Raw genomic sequence first — 16,896 nt, 5'->3', positions numbered from 1 at the left:
AGTCGTGACAGATAGCTCCCTGGATCAATCAGTCGCGCCACAGGACGCGCGGCAGCCAATCCAAGCCCGGGAAAGGAAAAATAGGCGGGTTAGTCAGGGACGCGGTCTCCCCGGCAACGGGGCCTGCAGTGATGGAGCGGCGTGGCTGGCGTAGATTACCTCAGAGGTGTGCTTTGTCCCTTCTTCCTCGCCCGAATGAAATGGCGTTTCTCCCACCCCTTTCTTCGACTTCAAGACCTCTTATATGTCAGGCGTATATTATATGTACTCAGTAATTTGCCGCCATGATAACATAGAAGTCTGTGGGTGCTGTCATGAACTGCTCGGCGGGGTGGGGGGAGGGATTCTCAGAGTTGCTCCAAGGTTTATAACCAGGAGAGAAGCGATGCTTCCTTGCTGATTGTATTAAGATACATAGGTAATATTTATTGTCGGTTTTTACTGTGGGCACAACGGCACACATCAAAAATGAAATTTAGTTGCCCGCTCTCAAAGTGAAACATACATGACACACACCTAAAACATCCCACACCCCTACATATACATAACAATAAAATATTAAATACTCTCCACCTTGAATGTATAACGGAAGGAGGAAGCCTGAGAGTTCACAAGGTTAATGCTGTATGGAATGAAACTATGGCTGAACCTGGATGTTCTTTATATACGTTATTGAATGGGGGGGGGGAATCCTGTATTAATTTAATGTGCTGCTTTGCCTACCCGAAACCAAAGTGATGTATGGAGTAATAACATGCAGGCATCTGTGCAATAAATAGAATAAAAGCATTTAGCTGGATAGGAATTAAAATGGGAAGACTCTCTTGGCTGCCTTCTAGGGATGGTCCAGAGTTTTGCAACCCAGATAGGCTAGCTCTCTTATTGCCCCATTTATGTTGCTAAGTGAGAAATTTGTTAAGTGAGTTTTGCCCCATTTTATGACTTTTCTCGCCACCTTTGGTAAGTAAAGCACTGCGGTGCTTAAATTAATAACACAGTTGTTCACTGAATCCAGTTTCTCTGTTGTCTGTGCTTGACAGAAGGTTGCAAAAGGTGATCACGTGACTCTGGGACACTGAAACTGTCATAAATGTGAGTCAGTTGCCAAGCATCAGGATGTAGATCATGTGACCATGGGGAGACTGCAACAGTCACAAGTGTGCAAAATGGTCATAAGTCACTTTTTTTCAGTGCCATTGCAACTTTGAACGGTCACTAAATGAACTGTTGTAAGTCAGGGACTAACTACCTGTATAGTCAATAGGGATTTTCTGGGCATAATAAATAATTGCAATTCAGCAGTCTCTTCAGAAAGAAGTTACAGCACTCTATTCTTTGGTTGCAAAAGGTGGCAGGTTAATATGTAGTTGATTATGTGCCATCAACTAGGTATCAACTCCTAGCAACTACATAAATTTCCTCTGTCTCTAATTTGTTCTTTTACCTGGGGTTGACACCAATGGTGCACCCATCCCCATATTGTAATTGAGTCCATCCACTTTGCTGCTGCTTGTCCTTTACTTCTATTTCTTCCACCTTTTCTGTCATTAGATCCTTTTCCAGAGAGCTGGGTCTTTGCATAAGGTGCCTTAAGTAGGATAGTTTGAGCCTGGTCATTTGTGTCTTCAGTGAGAGAACTCTGGATTGATTTGCTTAACGATCCGTTAGTTTGCTCTCTTGGCTTTCTATGATATTTTCAGGAGTCTCCAATAAACTATGCAGTGCTTGAGTTCAAATCTTAGTTCTCTTATTAGGTAACCGTAGGGTGGGAATAACCAATGGAATAGGGATGGTTAACTGTCTCCCTTGGATATAAACTAGCAATGTTTTATGTCTATGGAGATTCTCAGTCATCTAGGTCAGGGGTCCTCAACCTTGGCAACTTTAAGACTTGTGGACTTCAACTCCCAGAATTCTTCAGCCAGCGCTGGCTGAGGAATTCTGGGAGTTGAAGTCCACAAGTCTTAAAGTTGCCAAAGTTGAGGACCCCTGATCTAGGTCGTGGTTGTCCCCCAAAGGTGCTTTTTCAAAAGGCAACTGGACTTTCTTTGTTTTTCCTTGAAGAAGTTTCACTTCTCATCCAAGAAGCTTCTGAAAAACCAGCTTTGGGAATATTTTGTTATTCCACTCACTTTAGAATAAATGAATTAAACATATAGGCAAGATTGTTAAAAAAATAGTATTTGAAATGTAGGATTTTCACCACTGAATTGCCTCACCCAGGGAGGGAACATTAGTCACATTAACTGAAATTCTTGAATTATAGCTCTCAAATATCTTGTAGGTATTGGTTGTGGAAGGCTGGATAGAGAAAAATAAATAGAGAAAAAATAAGGATCAGTTAGATTTAGTCCATTTAGCTTTGAGGATTCAGTACCATTAACAAAAATATGGGTGAACCGGATAGGAACTTACAATAGGATGAGAATGTTTTCCAGGCTCTTCCCCAACCCCAATAGAGCCCTAAGCAAAAACAATAAGAAGCAACACATTTGAAATATAGAGATCTCTTATTTATTAACAGCCAAGAGTACTGTTTGGTCAAATACATCAATATTAAAACTGGTTTCAAAAGAGGAGTAGAAGCGGTTTTGAAAGGACAGCACCGCTCAGAGGGTAATTCATAGGAACAAAGGGAATAGAAACAACACACACCAGAGTTACAAAGCCTTCTGCACTTTACACAATCCCTTCAATCATAACAGTTACACAACTCTTCAAAACTTAGAAGGTGGCCTCTTTCCAATGCTGGGCAGTTGATTTAGACATCTATATACTTGCTGATGTCAAAATGCGGAAAGGATGTTTAAGAAGTTGGGAAAAAGATTGAGTTATTAGCAAGATACAGTGGATGGAAGTACAGCACACAGCACTGACTGACAGCTCCAATATTATCTTTGATATACTGATCAGTTCCCAAGGGCTGAGAAAAGGAAAATGGGGTGAACGTTCAGCTGCATGGAATGAACAACCGTTCAACATATTAAACATCTCATGACTCAGCAACTGCCATGTTGAATGCTCTTCTCACTCCTAATTCGGAGTAAAAGAGATATACAGTATGCAGCAGCTCAGTGGGAATTAATTTGATGAGGCTAACAGGCATATTTTAAAGTGGAGTGGATAAATGTATAACTCTATCAACACCACAACTACAAAAAAGCACTAGCCGGAAAACAAAATGGCCACCATGCCTCTCATATGGGTGAAAATCTTGGCCTAGTCTTTTTATTTGTCTGTTTGGTGAGGTGGGGGCATTATTAAATCCCAATACACCTCCACAGGAAGCTATTTGTAAAAAAAAAATCCACTGACTAGGAAACTGACATTGGACCAACATTTTCTTTATATTGTTCTAGTTTGCACCAGTTAGATATTAATAAATCTTTTCCCTTTCCTGGATAAAATAAAAGTGTTCCATTTAAATCCATGTCTGAAATGATAAGACTTTCAAGGGCCTCGGCTTGCTTATGTGAGGCAATTGTCTCTTATTCTAGAGAAACTGAATACATTTTTATTCAGCACAGGATGGGAGTCGGACTTGACTTTCCTCATGTATTATACTAAAATCTTGAAAGTGAAATTGAAAATCACTGTTCCTATCTATCTACTGCTCATCAAAAATATTGCTAAGATTAAACAACAAATTGAAACAATTGCCCTTATTCAGAAAATGAGATAGTATGAATATTCTGTTTGGAGTAAGACAGACATCTCATTCATTGTCAGATCTATGAGTCCCAGTTACAGTTAAGTGTTTCTGACTGTTGCCAGTTGACACAATGATTACGTCTTTTATTATAAATAAACTGATTTACAATTCTGTTTCTCAATATTATTTTCCGAGGAACTGTGTAAATGCTTCATTGTACATGAATAAAATGCATGCAGTCCTCGACTTACAACCAATTGTTCAATGACCATTCAAAGTTACAATGGCATTGGGAAAAAAGTGAGTTTTCATACTTAATGATTGTTGCAGCATCCCCATGGTCATGCGATCAAAATTTGGGGGTTTGGTCAACTGGCATATATTTATGACAGTTGCAATATCCTGGAGTCATATGATCACCATTTGTAACCTTGCAGCAACCAAAGTCAATAGGAAAGCCAGATTTGCTTAATAGCTTCATGATTCAGTTACCAACTGCAGTGATTCGCTTCGCAACCGTGGCAAAAAAGATTGTAAAATGGGGTGCGACTCACTTAACAATTTTCTTGCTTAGCAATGGGTATTTTGGGCCTCCGTTGTGGTCATAAGTTGAGGACTACCTGTAAGCAGACCTTCTACTGTTCTTTGTCAAAGGCCTAAATTCTAAGCCACTTCTTACAAAAGTTTGCATGCTTTTCTGGAAGGGAAATACCCTGTTACTCAGGAATAAGCAAAGGTGCGGACTATGGCTTTTGAAACGTCCCTTATAACAACATGCTTCAGTGGCTTCTCTCATCTAATACTGTTACAGATCGAGGCATCTCACCGCTTCTATCAACAACTGGTTGAAAGACATAGAAACTACTGAATTCTTAGCAGCTCTCCTCAGTTTTATGCACTTCAGATATCATAGACTACATTCCCCCTCACTCCAGCTTAAGTGGCTGGGGTTAATGGGAGTCATGCTTGCATACCTGGAGGGCACCAAATTGGGAAATATGACTGTCTAGGTAGGAGAATGTAGAAGCAACTATAGGAGGACAAAAAGCAGTGGAATATCTGTCTGTTCTAGATGTCTTTAAAACTTCTCTCCCTAAAACAGAGAATTACTAAGGCATCAATCCTATATCCATCTAGCTCCATTAGCAAAATATATAGGTGGCAACTAAAATACGTAGGAATTGCACTGTAAATTCTTTTTTATTCCCATCCCTTTTTCCTCAATTCTTATTTTACAGCGAGATTTTTTTTAAAAAAAAACACCACTAACTTATAGCCAAAATTAGGAAGAGGAAATGAGCAGTCTTGCCTCAACTAAAAGTATTAGATAAGAACTGTAGCACTCTTTTTCCTATAAATATTTGGTATAATCATGTATTGAGAACCTAGTAATGCTTAACCCTTAGTCTTTTTTTTCTGATATAGTCATTAATAGGTAGTCTTACTGATGAGGTTTATTGTTAAAATGATGATTATCCTCTTGTAAAGGAAAGTTGTCCCTTCCCTTGGAACTAGAAGCACCTGCAAGATGCAAGATTTAAAACTATAATAATGGGATGAGAAAATTTCAGCAAGTGCTACGAAAATATGGGTAAAAAATCCTAATAATAGTATCAAAAGGTCTGATTTTATTTTATTTTTTAAAGGAGGGCATACTTTGAAGGATTATAATCCTATCCACAATTTGCTAACATAAAGAAAATTTTGCCATAATATATATGTTATAAAACAAAATTTTTGTGTTTTTTAATTATTCCCCTTAATTTTGATTCTGCTGAAAATAGCTGGCAGTGTAATCAGCTTATAAATTCTTGGCAAGTCATCCAAATTTTAAACAACCATAGGATATGTCTAATAAATTGTAATGTTGCTATACCAAAAGTATTGTAAACATGTTTTAGGCTATGTAAAACTATTGTCAAACATTTTAAATCCAAGAGTAAACTTTGGGGATAAATGTATTTTTTTCCATTTATAAAATGCTTCAAACTGCTTTCTAACAAACTGGAAACCTATTGCAGTTGTATAATAAACCGGTTTAAGCTTGTAGCAAAAATGTAAACATGTTTTTAACAAATCAAAATTATTACAAGTTGGATAGTAAACGCTAGTAAATATAACCTGCTTCCAGGAAGTTTGTAGCAAATTTTCCCTAATACTTTTATTAATATCAAACATTTCATAAACATACATATGTAAAGCACAAGTTGTCAAACAGATAAATGCATAAGCAAAACTGTTATAAAAACCAAAAAATTAATTGAAAACAAACCAACAAGCTTTATGAATAGCTTAATACATTGGCTAATGTGTAACACGCTATTATGTTTTAGCATCAAACTGCAGGCTCTATAAATTATTGTTTCTAGTATGTGGATGTTTTGTAATAAGATGGCTAGGATATCCTACATTATGTTTACTAAAATTTTACGTATGGAATCTACACATATTACATTTTACAATTTCAACCTACCTAGTCCTATTTTAGACAGAGTGTCAATAACTTATGGAGGAGTATATTTGAAGTACTTCAGAATTCAGAAATTCTAATCTTACTCTTATCTTGGAAACCTATAACATCTCTTCAAAAGTGTCTTTGAATTAAATAGGATTTACTTCCAGCTAAATGGATATACCGGTAAATTCTGGCCTTAGTCAAAACATAAAGCCGTGATGAAATTGTAGAAAACTTATTTTTAAACAAAGTTTTCAAGTGTTCTGTTATATTTTTATCCGAGATCTAACTTTATAAAGATGTTTTATAATACAGTCTCCAAAATTTTTTAGTTATTGTAATTGGAGCTCATTGTAACTTTTAGAAAATCTATTATTGAACATATATTTGTAGACATTGTTGACTATGGATTTTCATACAGGGTCTAGTTTTCAAACATGATAATACAGCAGCATTCAAAATGTGTATGAAATGATATCCCTTAAAGAAATTTAGTTTTGAACCTATAGTGTAATCAAATAAAGAGAATTAACAGTAGGTTTATTTTGAGTCTGGTTGCCAAATTTGACAGATAAACTATTACTACTGTATGTACTATGTAATGCTTGTGAGGGGGAAAAGGCTGTTTTTACATAAAGGCTCGATTTTCAAATGCACAAGTCAAATCTGAAATATATCTCTAAATCAGCATAAATTGCTTTGTAAGCTTCATGGTTGGCTTATAGTAAATCGGTCACTTGTCTCCAATTACTAAGGAAGCATTCTTTCTTTTTTCACACAGTGGGTTAAAAAGTGTTTTTTTTCTCTCGGAGATTATTTTTTTTCCAAACAAGAAATGGCTCTGAGAAAAGAGACAAGCTCACAGGTTACCTTCCCTCCCCCCCCCTCAACAGGCCTTTTCAGGGGAGCCTCACCCACACACTCCCATTTGCTTTGGATGGGAGATGGAATGGTTGCCGGAGACGTCGGCCAGGAAGTGAAGGATATCAAGACGTCTTTATCCCAATTGCTGCATCCACCTCGTCTTCAGGTTGCAGAGTGTGCCACTGAGCGATAGGTCTCCGGGGATTGGCCAGCATATCGGACCAATGGCGCAGCTCAGTACCCGTGGCATTGCAGCCTACAAAGATCTTCCCAATGGCCTCGTTCTTGCCTAGTTTGTCATAATCCAGGACCGTCAGGACAACTTGGACTTTCTACGGAAAGAAAAAAAGGTTGATCATCAGCATGAAAAGTAATTGGAGGGAATGTAGGGATTCAACTGCCTTTCTTGCTACTGCTGCCCACTGGCAAGTTCTGTTTTTAACTTCTGTTTTCTCCATCTTGAGTTCCAAACAGAGGTGTGCGGCCTAGAGAGGCCAGCTAGCCAGAATAGTGGCAGAGAGGGGGAAAAAAAGATGCTGGCTTGAACCCATCACTTCTCCTCTAAAGCAGCATCTTTCAGCTTTACAATTATCTGAATTTCCAGGACCTTTGGCTTCCAAATAGTTTGATCCTTCAGGTCAAGTGAAAGCTAACCCTAACCCTATCCTGGAGCTTTGCAAAAGGTTACAATTCTGAGGGTTTTCATTCCCTAAGACAAGCAAATCATAATAACCACAGCAAACCTCATCTCATTCTTTCCCAGTATATTAATTAGACATTGGGTATATAGACCCAATGGGCAGGATTCCTTAAGAACATAAGTTTCTGGGATGTGTTACAAAGAGCTTGGTCTTACAACATGCAAAACAAACTTATCTCGAGGTCTTCAAATAAAATGCCTACAATACTCCAGCAATTCCTGTTTTGAAACAGATAGCGCCAGTTTTGGGACAGATGAAAGTGACTGGAAATAGTTGGAGCATATTTTCAAGTAAAATGGGAAGGGAAGGAAGATTTACCTGGATTTGTTCAAAAGGCACCTCAAAGCTGAAGGATTCATTATAATAGGGATTCAGTGTATTTTTCTTGATAGTTGTTTTCTTCTTCTTGATGCGTTTCCCTCCTTGCATGAGATGGATCTTCACATATGGATCTGGGGTAGGATGACAAAGGAAACAAAAGTATGAAAATGCTTTATGATTCTCTTTTCACTCCCAATATCCTGATGGGAGAAGTCAATTTTTTTTTATTGAAAAGTTTTACAATAGATTTTGAATACAAAACCCCTCCCTTCCCCCTCCCCTCTCCCCAAACCTCCCCAACTCTCCCCTCCCCTCCCCAATTTTAAAGTCATTTCTAGGAAAGTAACAAAGGGCAAAATAGTTGTGTTTTATGTATGCATTTTTATTGTTGGCCAAAACAAATCTTCACGGCAAGTTTTTAAACGGTTCATTGAACAGGCAAACCAAGACAGAATGCTACATACATTCATTCCCATATGTTGAACAACTGTTGATCCAAATTAAATGAGCTGGCTCATTTCTCCCTCTTTTTTAAAACCCACAACTATGGGAGACCCAGCAAGATTGAATAGGTAAGTGGCCTTTTCTGACCTCCCACCCAGGGACAATAAAGGTAAAAGGTAAAGGTTCCCCTGCACATGCATGCTAGTCGTTTCCAACTCTAGGGGCCGCTGCTCATCTCCGTTTCAAAGCCGAAGAGCCAGCGTTTGTCCGAGGACGTCTCCGTGGTCATGTGGCCGGCATGACTAGATGCCAGAGGCGCACAGAACGCTGTTACCTTCCCACCGTAATGGTCCCTATTTTTCTACTTGCATTTTTACATGCTTTCGAACTGCTAGGTTGGCAGAAGCTGGGACGAGTAACCGGCGCTCACTCTGTTACGCAGCACTCGGGATTTGACCCGCCAAACTGCCGACCTTCTGATCGACAAGCTCAGCGTCCTAACCCACTGAGCCACTGCGTCCCAGGGACAATCTGAAGTCTTAATTCCCATTCCTACTCTTCATACGAATATTACACATATTCACAAGCTCTCGAGAGTTGCATACTTCATTACTTCTCCTCCTCACCTCTTTCCCCGTGGGAACGGTTTGCTTTTATAGCCAGAAGTTGAAGCCACAAATTGTGAGAGAATAGTAGGGGATTCAGAGTGCCCCCCCCAAAGTGATAATCCAAATGGTACATTAAAATGTTCAGCAATTTAAATAAAACCTAATGGCTTAATTCTCACCTGAAAGCCCTCCCACGTCCATCTTTTTGAGATTTTTGGCTTCTAGCACAATCACTGTCAGTTTCCCAGCTGTAGGGACATATCGGAGTGAAAAACAAACGTCTCCCAACTTCTCGTGCTATAGAAAGAAATGAATGATTATTTCAAAGCTAGGATGGATATTTCTCATAAATATAGATGCAGTTGTCAAAGTTCTTGATTACCTTCCAAGAAGATACTTGACTACCCGTGAGTTGGGTTATGACTCCAATCGTGTGGTAGTTTTCCAAAGAAAAATATGTCTCATTTGTAATATATATATATATACATGCAATTTTCAAATTACCTTTCCGTTAGAGCTCTTTATCTAACAAGGTTCCTGCACAAGTGCTTACCTCCTCCTTCTCTGCTGACTGCAGATCTCGCCACTCCTCGATCACGTGTGCCAGGTCCACGGTGTTCATGGGGATACGGATCTCACCAATGACATCATGCTTGGAGAAGCGGTCAAAGTCGTAGACGGCCATGACGAGAATCTTGCCACCAAGTTCTGAATAAGGGACCTAAGCATTAAACATAATGGTGGCACAGGATTAAACTGTGTGCACCTTTGTTGGTAGGCGGGGATTAGCGGTGTGAAATGAAGGGAAGTTCCACAATGGATGAGGGGAGACCTAGAGCTAAAAAAAAGGAAGATGGCAAGGTGCATGTACATAGAAGACATGTATTTGTGCATTTTTGGAACTTTGGCCAAGAGAAAAGAAACACGCTTACTTTAAAGCTGAAAGATTCATTAAACGTAGGGTTGAGCGTTTTGCGATGGACTTTGGTTTCAAACTTTTTCTTCTTCTCTGGAAGCAGGAAGACTTTGACGTAAGGATCGGAGGTACCCCCGATGTCCAGCGCTGGGAGGTCAGCAGCTTGTATAATGCCCACAACCAACTGAGGGGGAAGATTTAAGATGAAAATATTCAAACTTAGGAAAACGCCTTCCGTGGAGCCAAATCATTGGTCTATCCAACTCAGGATTTCTCCATTCCTCTTGAGTATTTTCCGACAAGCAGGTAATTTCCTCAAGCACCTTTAAACATGTCATCACCTTACTTTACCCACAATTTTTTTTTAAAAAAACTAGATAAACTTATCTTCTAATTCTAATCTTTCAATGTTAACTATCACTTCTCTTGTCTTTTTTTCTCCTACCCAGTAAGGGGGTAAAGAGAAGGTATTTTGTGATAGAAGTTAACTACTAAAAGCAGCTAAGCTGACAGGAAGAAATGGGAACTTTCCTAATAATTTTTGCTAGGTATGAGTTGCAGATGCTGGGGTTAGAACGTGGGACTTTCAGTACATAAAATGTATATTATTTTTCTGAACTCCTATAGGACATTTCCTTAGCTTTACTTGCGCCCTTAATTTCAAATTTTGCCAATGGGATAGGGTGAAAGGACGGTAATTACTGCAGATAAAGAAAACAGTTTAATGAAGGTAAGTTGGCCAGCTGCCCTATTATGTGGCGAAATAACCCTTCATTTGATAGTATCCTTTGGAAATCTGCCTAGTTCAAGTTTTAAAACTAAAAGAAGGATCAGAGACCCTGAAAATGCTCATGCAGAATTCGCAGCAAAAAAAAGGGGGACAATGACCTGGTCACCATCTTTCCTGTTATAAAAAGGTCTATTGTACTTCCATTTAAAAGGTAAAGGTTCCCCCGCACATGCGTGCTAGTCTTTTCCGAATCTAGGGGCCGGTGCTCATCTCCATTTCAAAGCCAAAGAGCCAGCGTTTGTCCGAGGACGTCTCCGTGGTCATGTGGCCGGCATGACTGGATGCCAAAGGCACACGGAACGCTGTTACCTTCCCACCGTAGTGGTCCCTATTTTTCTACTTGCATTTTTACGTGCTTTCGAACTGCTAGGTTGGCAGAAGCTGGGACAAGTAACAGGCGCTCACTCTGCTACGCGGCACTCGGGATTCGACCCGCCAAACTGCCGACCTTCTGATCAACAAGCTCAGCGTCCTAACCCACTGAGCCACTGCGTCCCTTTTATACTTCCATTTACGTTATAGTAATTATTTCTCCACGTGCATCAATATTTATAAATCAGAATATGCAAAAAGCTTTCCAGAACTTGTCTTTTCTTGGCAGTGCATTTCTTATTTTCTGGATGATGTTCAAGCAGCCTCCCTAAGCTGACAGGAAGACGAAGATGGGTCTGCCACTATCTGAGCCAGGGCAGGTGTTTGTCTTGCCCACCTGTGTGCTCTGGAAGTCGTAATCAAGAGAGTACTGGAGTTTCCCCAGCTTCTCCTCTGGCTTCTCCACCTCAGATTCCTGTAACAACGATGGATCTAAATCCTCAACCTCTGGTTGTACCTGGAAGGAAGGAAAGAAGGAAACGGTCCAAGTAACTCAACAGAAAATCATTAAGAACAAGGTGGATGAACAGCTTCTTCCACAAGGCCACATGATCTGTTCGCCCTTTCTCATTCTTTATCTAACTTTCAATCCTCTATATGTGGTGTGTTGTGATGTCACATCCCAGAATTTGAATGCCATCCTGGCCTGGCAATTCTGATGGTTGTAATCCTTGAAAGGCATCAAAGATGGGGAAAAGCTGGTTTGCTTTGATGAGATATTGTGTGGGCACTGATACAAGCATACAAACTCCACCCAGTGTGAATTTTCCCTTCCGTCGTACACAAATCTATCAGGCAATGCTGGATGTTATTCAGTTGCCAAACCCTTCAATATTTTACTGCCTGTTATCCTGCATGGATGCCAAGTTTCCTCTAAATCTGATGAAAAAGGAGACTTTGGTATGAGAGTCTTGGGAGCAAGGAGAAAATTAACTCTGGGACCTGACACGTGGAGGAGGCAAACTAGTATTCCTGCTAACCCTGATCAGATGAATTGCTCCAATTGATTGAAGGAATCAGAGCAAATAAAAGACAGAGGAAGAATCACGTCGCCACTGGCAGCATTGCAAATAAAATGGTGGAGAGGATGCTTGGATAAACATTTTGCTTCTCTGATCCCCTCAGAGTCAGCTTGGTTTAACACAAATAGAGCTTTCAAGATGCTGGCATTCTAGTCTTTGACTCTCTGCTTTACTTCTGTGGCAGAAGAAGCTTTTCTGTAGTGTCTAGCATTCACAAGTTTAACATCTTACAATCACCGGTTAGCTGCCTTCTGGGCAAGAGAATCCTCAAAATTTTGCTGTATTTCCTATCCTGTGAATGTCTCTCAACCTCAGCAACTTCAGATGTGTGGAGAATTCTGGGAGATGAAGTCCACACGTCTCAAAACTGCTAGGGTTGAGAAACACTTCTGTAATATTAGGCCTGTTATTTTTTCCCCCCTTGTAAACATAGAACTCCAGTAATTAATGGTTTAAGATTGAGAAAATATTATCAAAAAGGCTTAAACAGCTCCTTCTTTTCAGTGGTTTGACCTCTGCAAATAACTCCCCAACATTTCATGTTCCTAGTTCATCCTTTTGTTATTAACAAATGGATCTGCCTGCAGAAAAAGCCATGAGTCAGGTGAGGCTACCCGTTAACGGCAGCTTCCTCTACAATGTTATGATTTCAGTTTTAAGATGGGGGAAAGGCCAGACTTCCAAGCCAAAGGGTGGCCGTCCTTCCACCTTGCACCTGCCTAGTTTTTATTTCCAGTTAAGGCTCAGTTTCCTTCCTTCACATTGGATTCTGAATCCAGTCTGCTTTTTCTCAAGACCGCCCTCCTTGTGTGACCCCTTACAGGACTCATGTAATTGAAACTATTCTGCTTGAGTCAAGAATCTGTGCCTGACTCTGTGTTTCCAGAGTTTTCCAGAGGGAAAAGGCTTTGGACAGCCTCTCCTCCTCCTCCTCCTCCTCCTCCTCCTCCTCCTCCTCCTCCTCCCTGGAATTGTATTTCTTCATCTTGGCCCCCAAATTAGGTTATTGTTTGTCATTTGTTTCAGCAGTTGCATACTGTAATGATACCAGCATTTGATGCCTGCTCACCCTAGTGTAGGTAATACTACTGCTCCATCTGCTCCACTATGGCTTTTCGGGCAGGACAATCACAGCTAACGTTCCTTCACCCAGAGAAACTTGAAATACTAGTCTGCTGCCACCACATGGCTGTTTTGGGAAATTATACATTATGATAATGGACCAGTTAATCCCTCCCTCTTTGTGATGTATTTCCCCTCTTTCTGAGCTAACTTTGTCGTTCTTGTTGGCTCTGTGCCTGATATCCTCCATAACCGGCAGACATGTGATAACATCTTTTGACCTTGGAAATACTGTTCAAACATCATCTTAATGCACCACACCTGTTGTATTCTACTCTACATGCAATAAAGGTATTTTTAGATGATAAAGGGTGTTTCCACAAGTTCAGCTATCTGGAGAGAGAGCTGTTAATGGTAATGGCATCTGCTTATATAGACCATAGAAGTCTTAACAAGGGATTAATTACAGTACAACGGCCTTGATCCAGAATAGTCATTGCAGGGCACAACTAGCAATGAAACGTGTGACCTTCTCATATTCCCCTACTAGACCACAGTGTTTTCTCTGTGTTGCAAGTAAAAGTCCTCAAATGTGCTACACTTAACTCTGGAAGATATTTGGAAAACGGCAAACATGTTTTCCGCTATTTTGTGCACATTTGAGACTCCCTATTGGACCCGCATACCCTCTTCTCAGTGCATTGCTTTTAGAGCACAGTTTGAAGTCAAACAAGATCCCGCCTCTGCATGGTAGGTACCGGGCCACACGAAGGACAAACTCCGGCCTTTTCTCAAGATCTGCACCAAACGTGCAAACTGTCATAGTTAATGAATGGTTTGTAAATCAGGGAGATTCTTTTATGCAAGTTAGATCCTCAGGTCGTGGGAAGCCCCCTCCCCCTTGCTCACCTTATCAATGTAGCTTTTGCCCAACTCCTTCACTTCCTTCATGTTGATCTGTGCCTTGACTTTGTCTTTCCCTTTCTTCCCTTTCTTTTTCTTGCCACAGCATTTTTTAAAACCGCAGAAGCAACAGCAGAGAAGCAAAAGGCTGGCCACAATAAGAATGGTGGCCAAAGCCCACGGCGGTACTAGAGTGGACAAAAAAAGGAGAGTAGTGAAAGGCGATGCCACAGATTCTGAAGCAAAGAGATTGCCTCGTTATATTACTTACTAGTTAAATATGACTTTTCCTAATTATCACTAGGAATATCTAATAGACCTTGGCTGATCTCAGGCTGATCTTAATAGGGTTAGACCTGGTTAATGTATGGATTAGTACTGAGTCTAACCCAAGCCCAAGAACTGGCAGCTGTGACTTCACAAAGTTGTACCTATAATAACGATAATCTATTTATTTTAGATGTCAGGGTAAACATCTAGCTGACTGCGTGACTAACTGTTATAATCAATAATAAATTCATTATGAAATTATAGTTCTTAATGTGGCAGAAGGGAGAAATTATTAAACATTTATGGAAGTAATCCCACATTTTATGGACCAATATCTTTTTGTTGATTGAGAAATCAAATGAATCTATAGCAAATATTAGCTATATGATACAGCTAGAAGTATTGAACACCACGGTCATTCTGCTTAACAGGGAAATGGAGCGAACCATTGCAAATGGTAAAAAGTTACAGCAAGTAAATGAAGTGTTGTATTTTGGTGACTATGTATTAATCATAGAAAGATGAGTGAGAAATGTTAGGATGTGAAAATGCTGGCTGAAAGTTAATGGATAGAAGTTGGTCTCCCACAAAGAATGATTTTTTGACAAAAGAAGTTCTGTCTTCTTTGTCATAAGGAAAAGAGAAGGATATATTAGAAGAAACATAAATATACGTTATGTGCGGTGGAAATGGAGTTACTGTCCTATAACATTTCATTGGTCATAGCCTGTGCATTTTCTAGCCACGCTTCAGGAAAAATGTGCGGTGTTTTAATTGTAAGCCACCCAGAATCATTGACCTAGATGGGGAAAGAAGAGAGAAAGAGAGAGGGGGGGAGGAGAGGGGAGGAAGGGAAGGAGAGAGGGAGGGAGGGAGTAAGGTGGGTGGAAGAAAAGAAAGAAAAAAAGAAGAAAAGAAAGAAGGAAGGAAGGAAGGAAGAAAGGAAGGGAGGGAGGGAGGGAGGGAGGGAAAAGTGATATTGTAACAACTGCACAGCCCGTAGTTTACTTAACTTTGGTGGCTCATGAAAGAACTTTTGTGGAATTACAAAAGACAGCCTTACAAATGATCAGCATTAAAAATAAGACTATGTAAAATAAAGTATTGAGAAATCCTGGTCATTTGTTTCAAATAAATCGGCCTTGATAGTTTTCAGTCGATCCACCCTCCCTCAGTTTAAACTCTGAGATTGGAAACAGCCTAATTCCACCTACTTGGCAGTTTCTCCAATTTGTTCATGAATTTATCTTTCATGTCTGAAAAAACATTCTCCTTGTTGGGCATCTGGGTCGCATTGATGGAGGGTTCCAGCTGGGATTCTGTCACTTCGGAATCTATCCTGGCTGACCTCCGTGCTGCATTCATTGTGGAATCTGGAAAGGGAGAATGAAAAGGCAGATAATTTATGTACTTCTTTCTCTTGACAAGGGCTACAGGTTTAATCTAAATCTTTGATTTTTTTTTCTTCTTTTAAAATTAAATAATGCAACCTAAGAGGGAAGTGTCTTTACAATGGCATCTTCTCCCTGTTCCTCATGATCTTTTTTTTTCTTCTTGAAATGAAGTTTTTTTTTATTTCCCCCCTGTTTCTCTAGAAGGGGGAAAAAGAAAAGAAGAAGAGGTAATGTTTGTCAGGATTTTTTTTTTACATGATTAAGAGGTCTGGAGGTTCTTCTGTTCTCTGTTTTCTTCTCATGATTTCCTGTCAATGGTCCAGTAAACCAAGGTATGTTTGAAACCCCAAACACTGAAATATCTCCTGGCATTATATTTGAACTGGCTTGTAATTTTTTTTAAAAAAAGATCAATCCAGATGGTTTTTAAACTATTGAAACAGACTTTAGATTCAGGCAGTCCTCAACTTACAACAGTTTATTTAGTGATTGTTCAAAGTTACAATGGCACTGGGAAACGTGACATGACTGTTTTTTCACACTTATGACCGTTGGGGCATCCCCATGGTCAAACCTCAGAAGCTTGGCAATTGACTCATATTTATGACGACGGCAGAGTCCTGGGGTCACGTGATCACCTTTTTGACTTTCTGATGAGCCAGGTCAACGGACAAGCCAGATTCACTTAACAACTGTGTTACTAACTTAACAATTGCAGTGATTCACTTAACAATGATGGCAAGAAAAGCCATAAAATAGGGCAAAAGTAACTTAAGAAAGGTCTCACTTAGCAACATAAAGAATTCAAGAGATCTTTTAGATGAAGCTAGACTTGTCCATTATTTGCTCTAAGCCACTAGGGCAACACATCTACAGCAGCAACTTCATATTACATTGTGCACAACACATAGGTATTCCCCAACACAAAGGGCCTTTCGAATAAAGCTGATTGACGTTCCCGTCATCCTTAGCGCTGGTTGCAGAGGATGGATTTTACCAACACATCTAAAAGACACCAAGTCGAAAAGGTGATCACGTGACCCCAGGACTCTGCAGTCGTCATAAATATGAGTCAATTGCCAAGCTTCTGAGATAAGTTTTATTTTCACCTGCTTCTTTTTA

At 39.9% G+C, this 16,896-nt stretch overlaps 1 protein-coding gene across 1 annotated transcript; it reads right to left on the bottom strand.

Annotated features, from left to right (window-relative positions):
- Nucleotides 1-7,093: 7,093 nt before the first annotated feature.
- Nucleotides 7,094-16,322, bottom strand: LOC308677521 (synaptotagmin-1-like; the record flags this gene model as incomplete). Its single annotated transcript, XM_081343994.1, has 8 exons — nt 15,595-16,322; nt 14,117-14,298; nt 11,461-11,580; nt 9,978-10,145; nt 9,599-9,766; nt 9,225-9,342; nt 7,991-8,124; nt 7,094-7,303 (listed from the first exon to the last, which is right to left on the bottom strand). The coding sequence occupies exons 1-8, from the start codon at nt 15,743-15,745 to the stop codon at nt 7,094-7,096; spliced, it is 1,251 nt and encodes a 416-aa protein (XP_081200120.1). The 5' UTR covers nt 15,746-16,322.
- Between the last annotated feature and the right edge of the window lie 574 nt (nt 16,323-16,896).

The sequence above is a fragment of the Vipera berus genome, assembly GCF_964194415.1.
Source record: "Vipera berus genome assembly, chromosome: Z".
Taxonomy (NCBI): domain Eukaryota; kingdom Metazoa; phylum Chordata; class Lepidosauria; order Squamata; family Viperidae; genus Vipera; species Vipera berus.
Note: the sequence above shows the minus strand (reverse complement) of the source record. Positions and strands in the feature narration are given on the sequence as shown.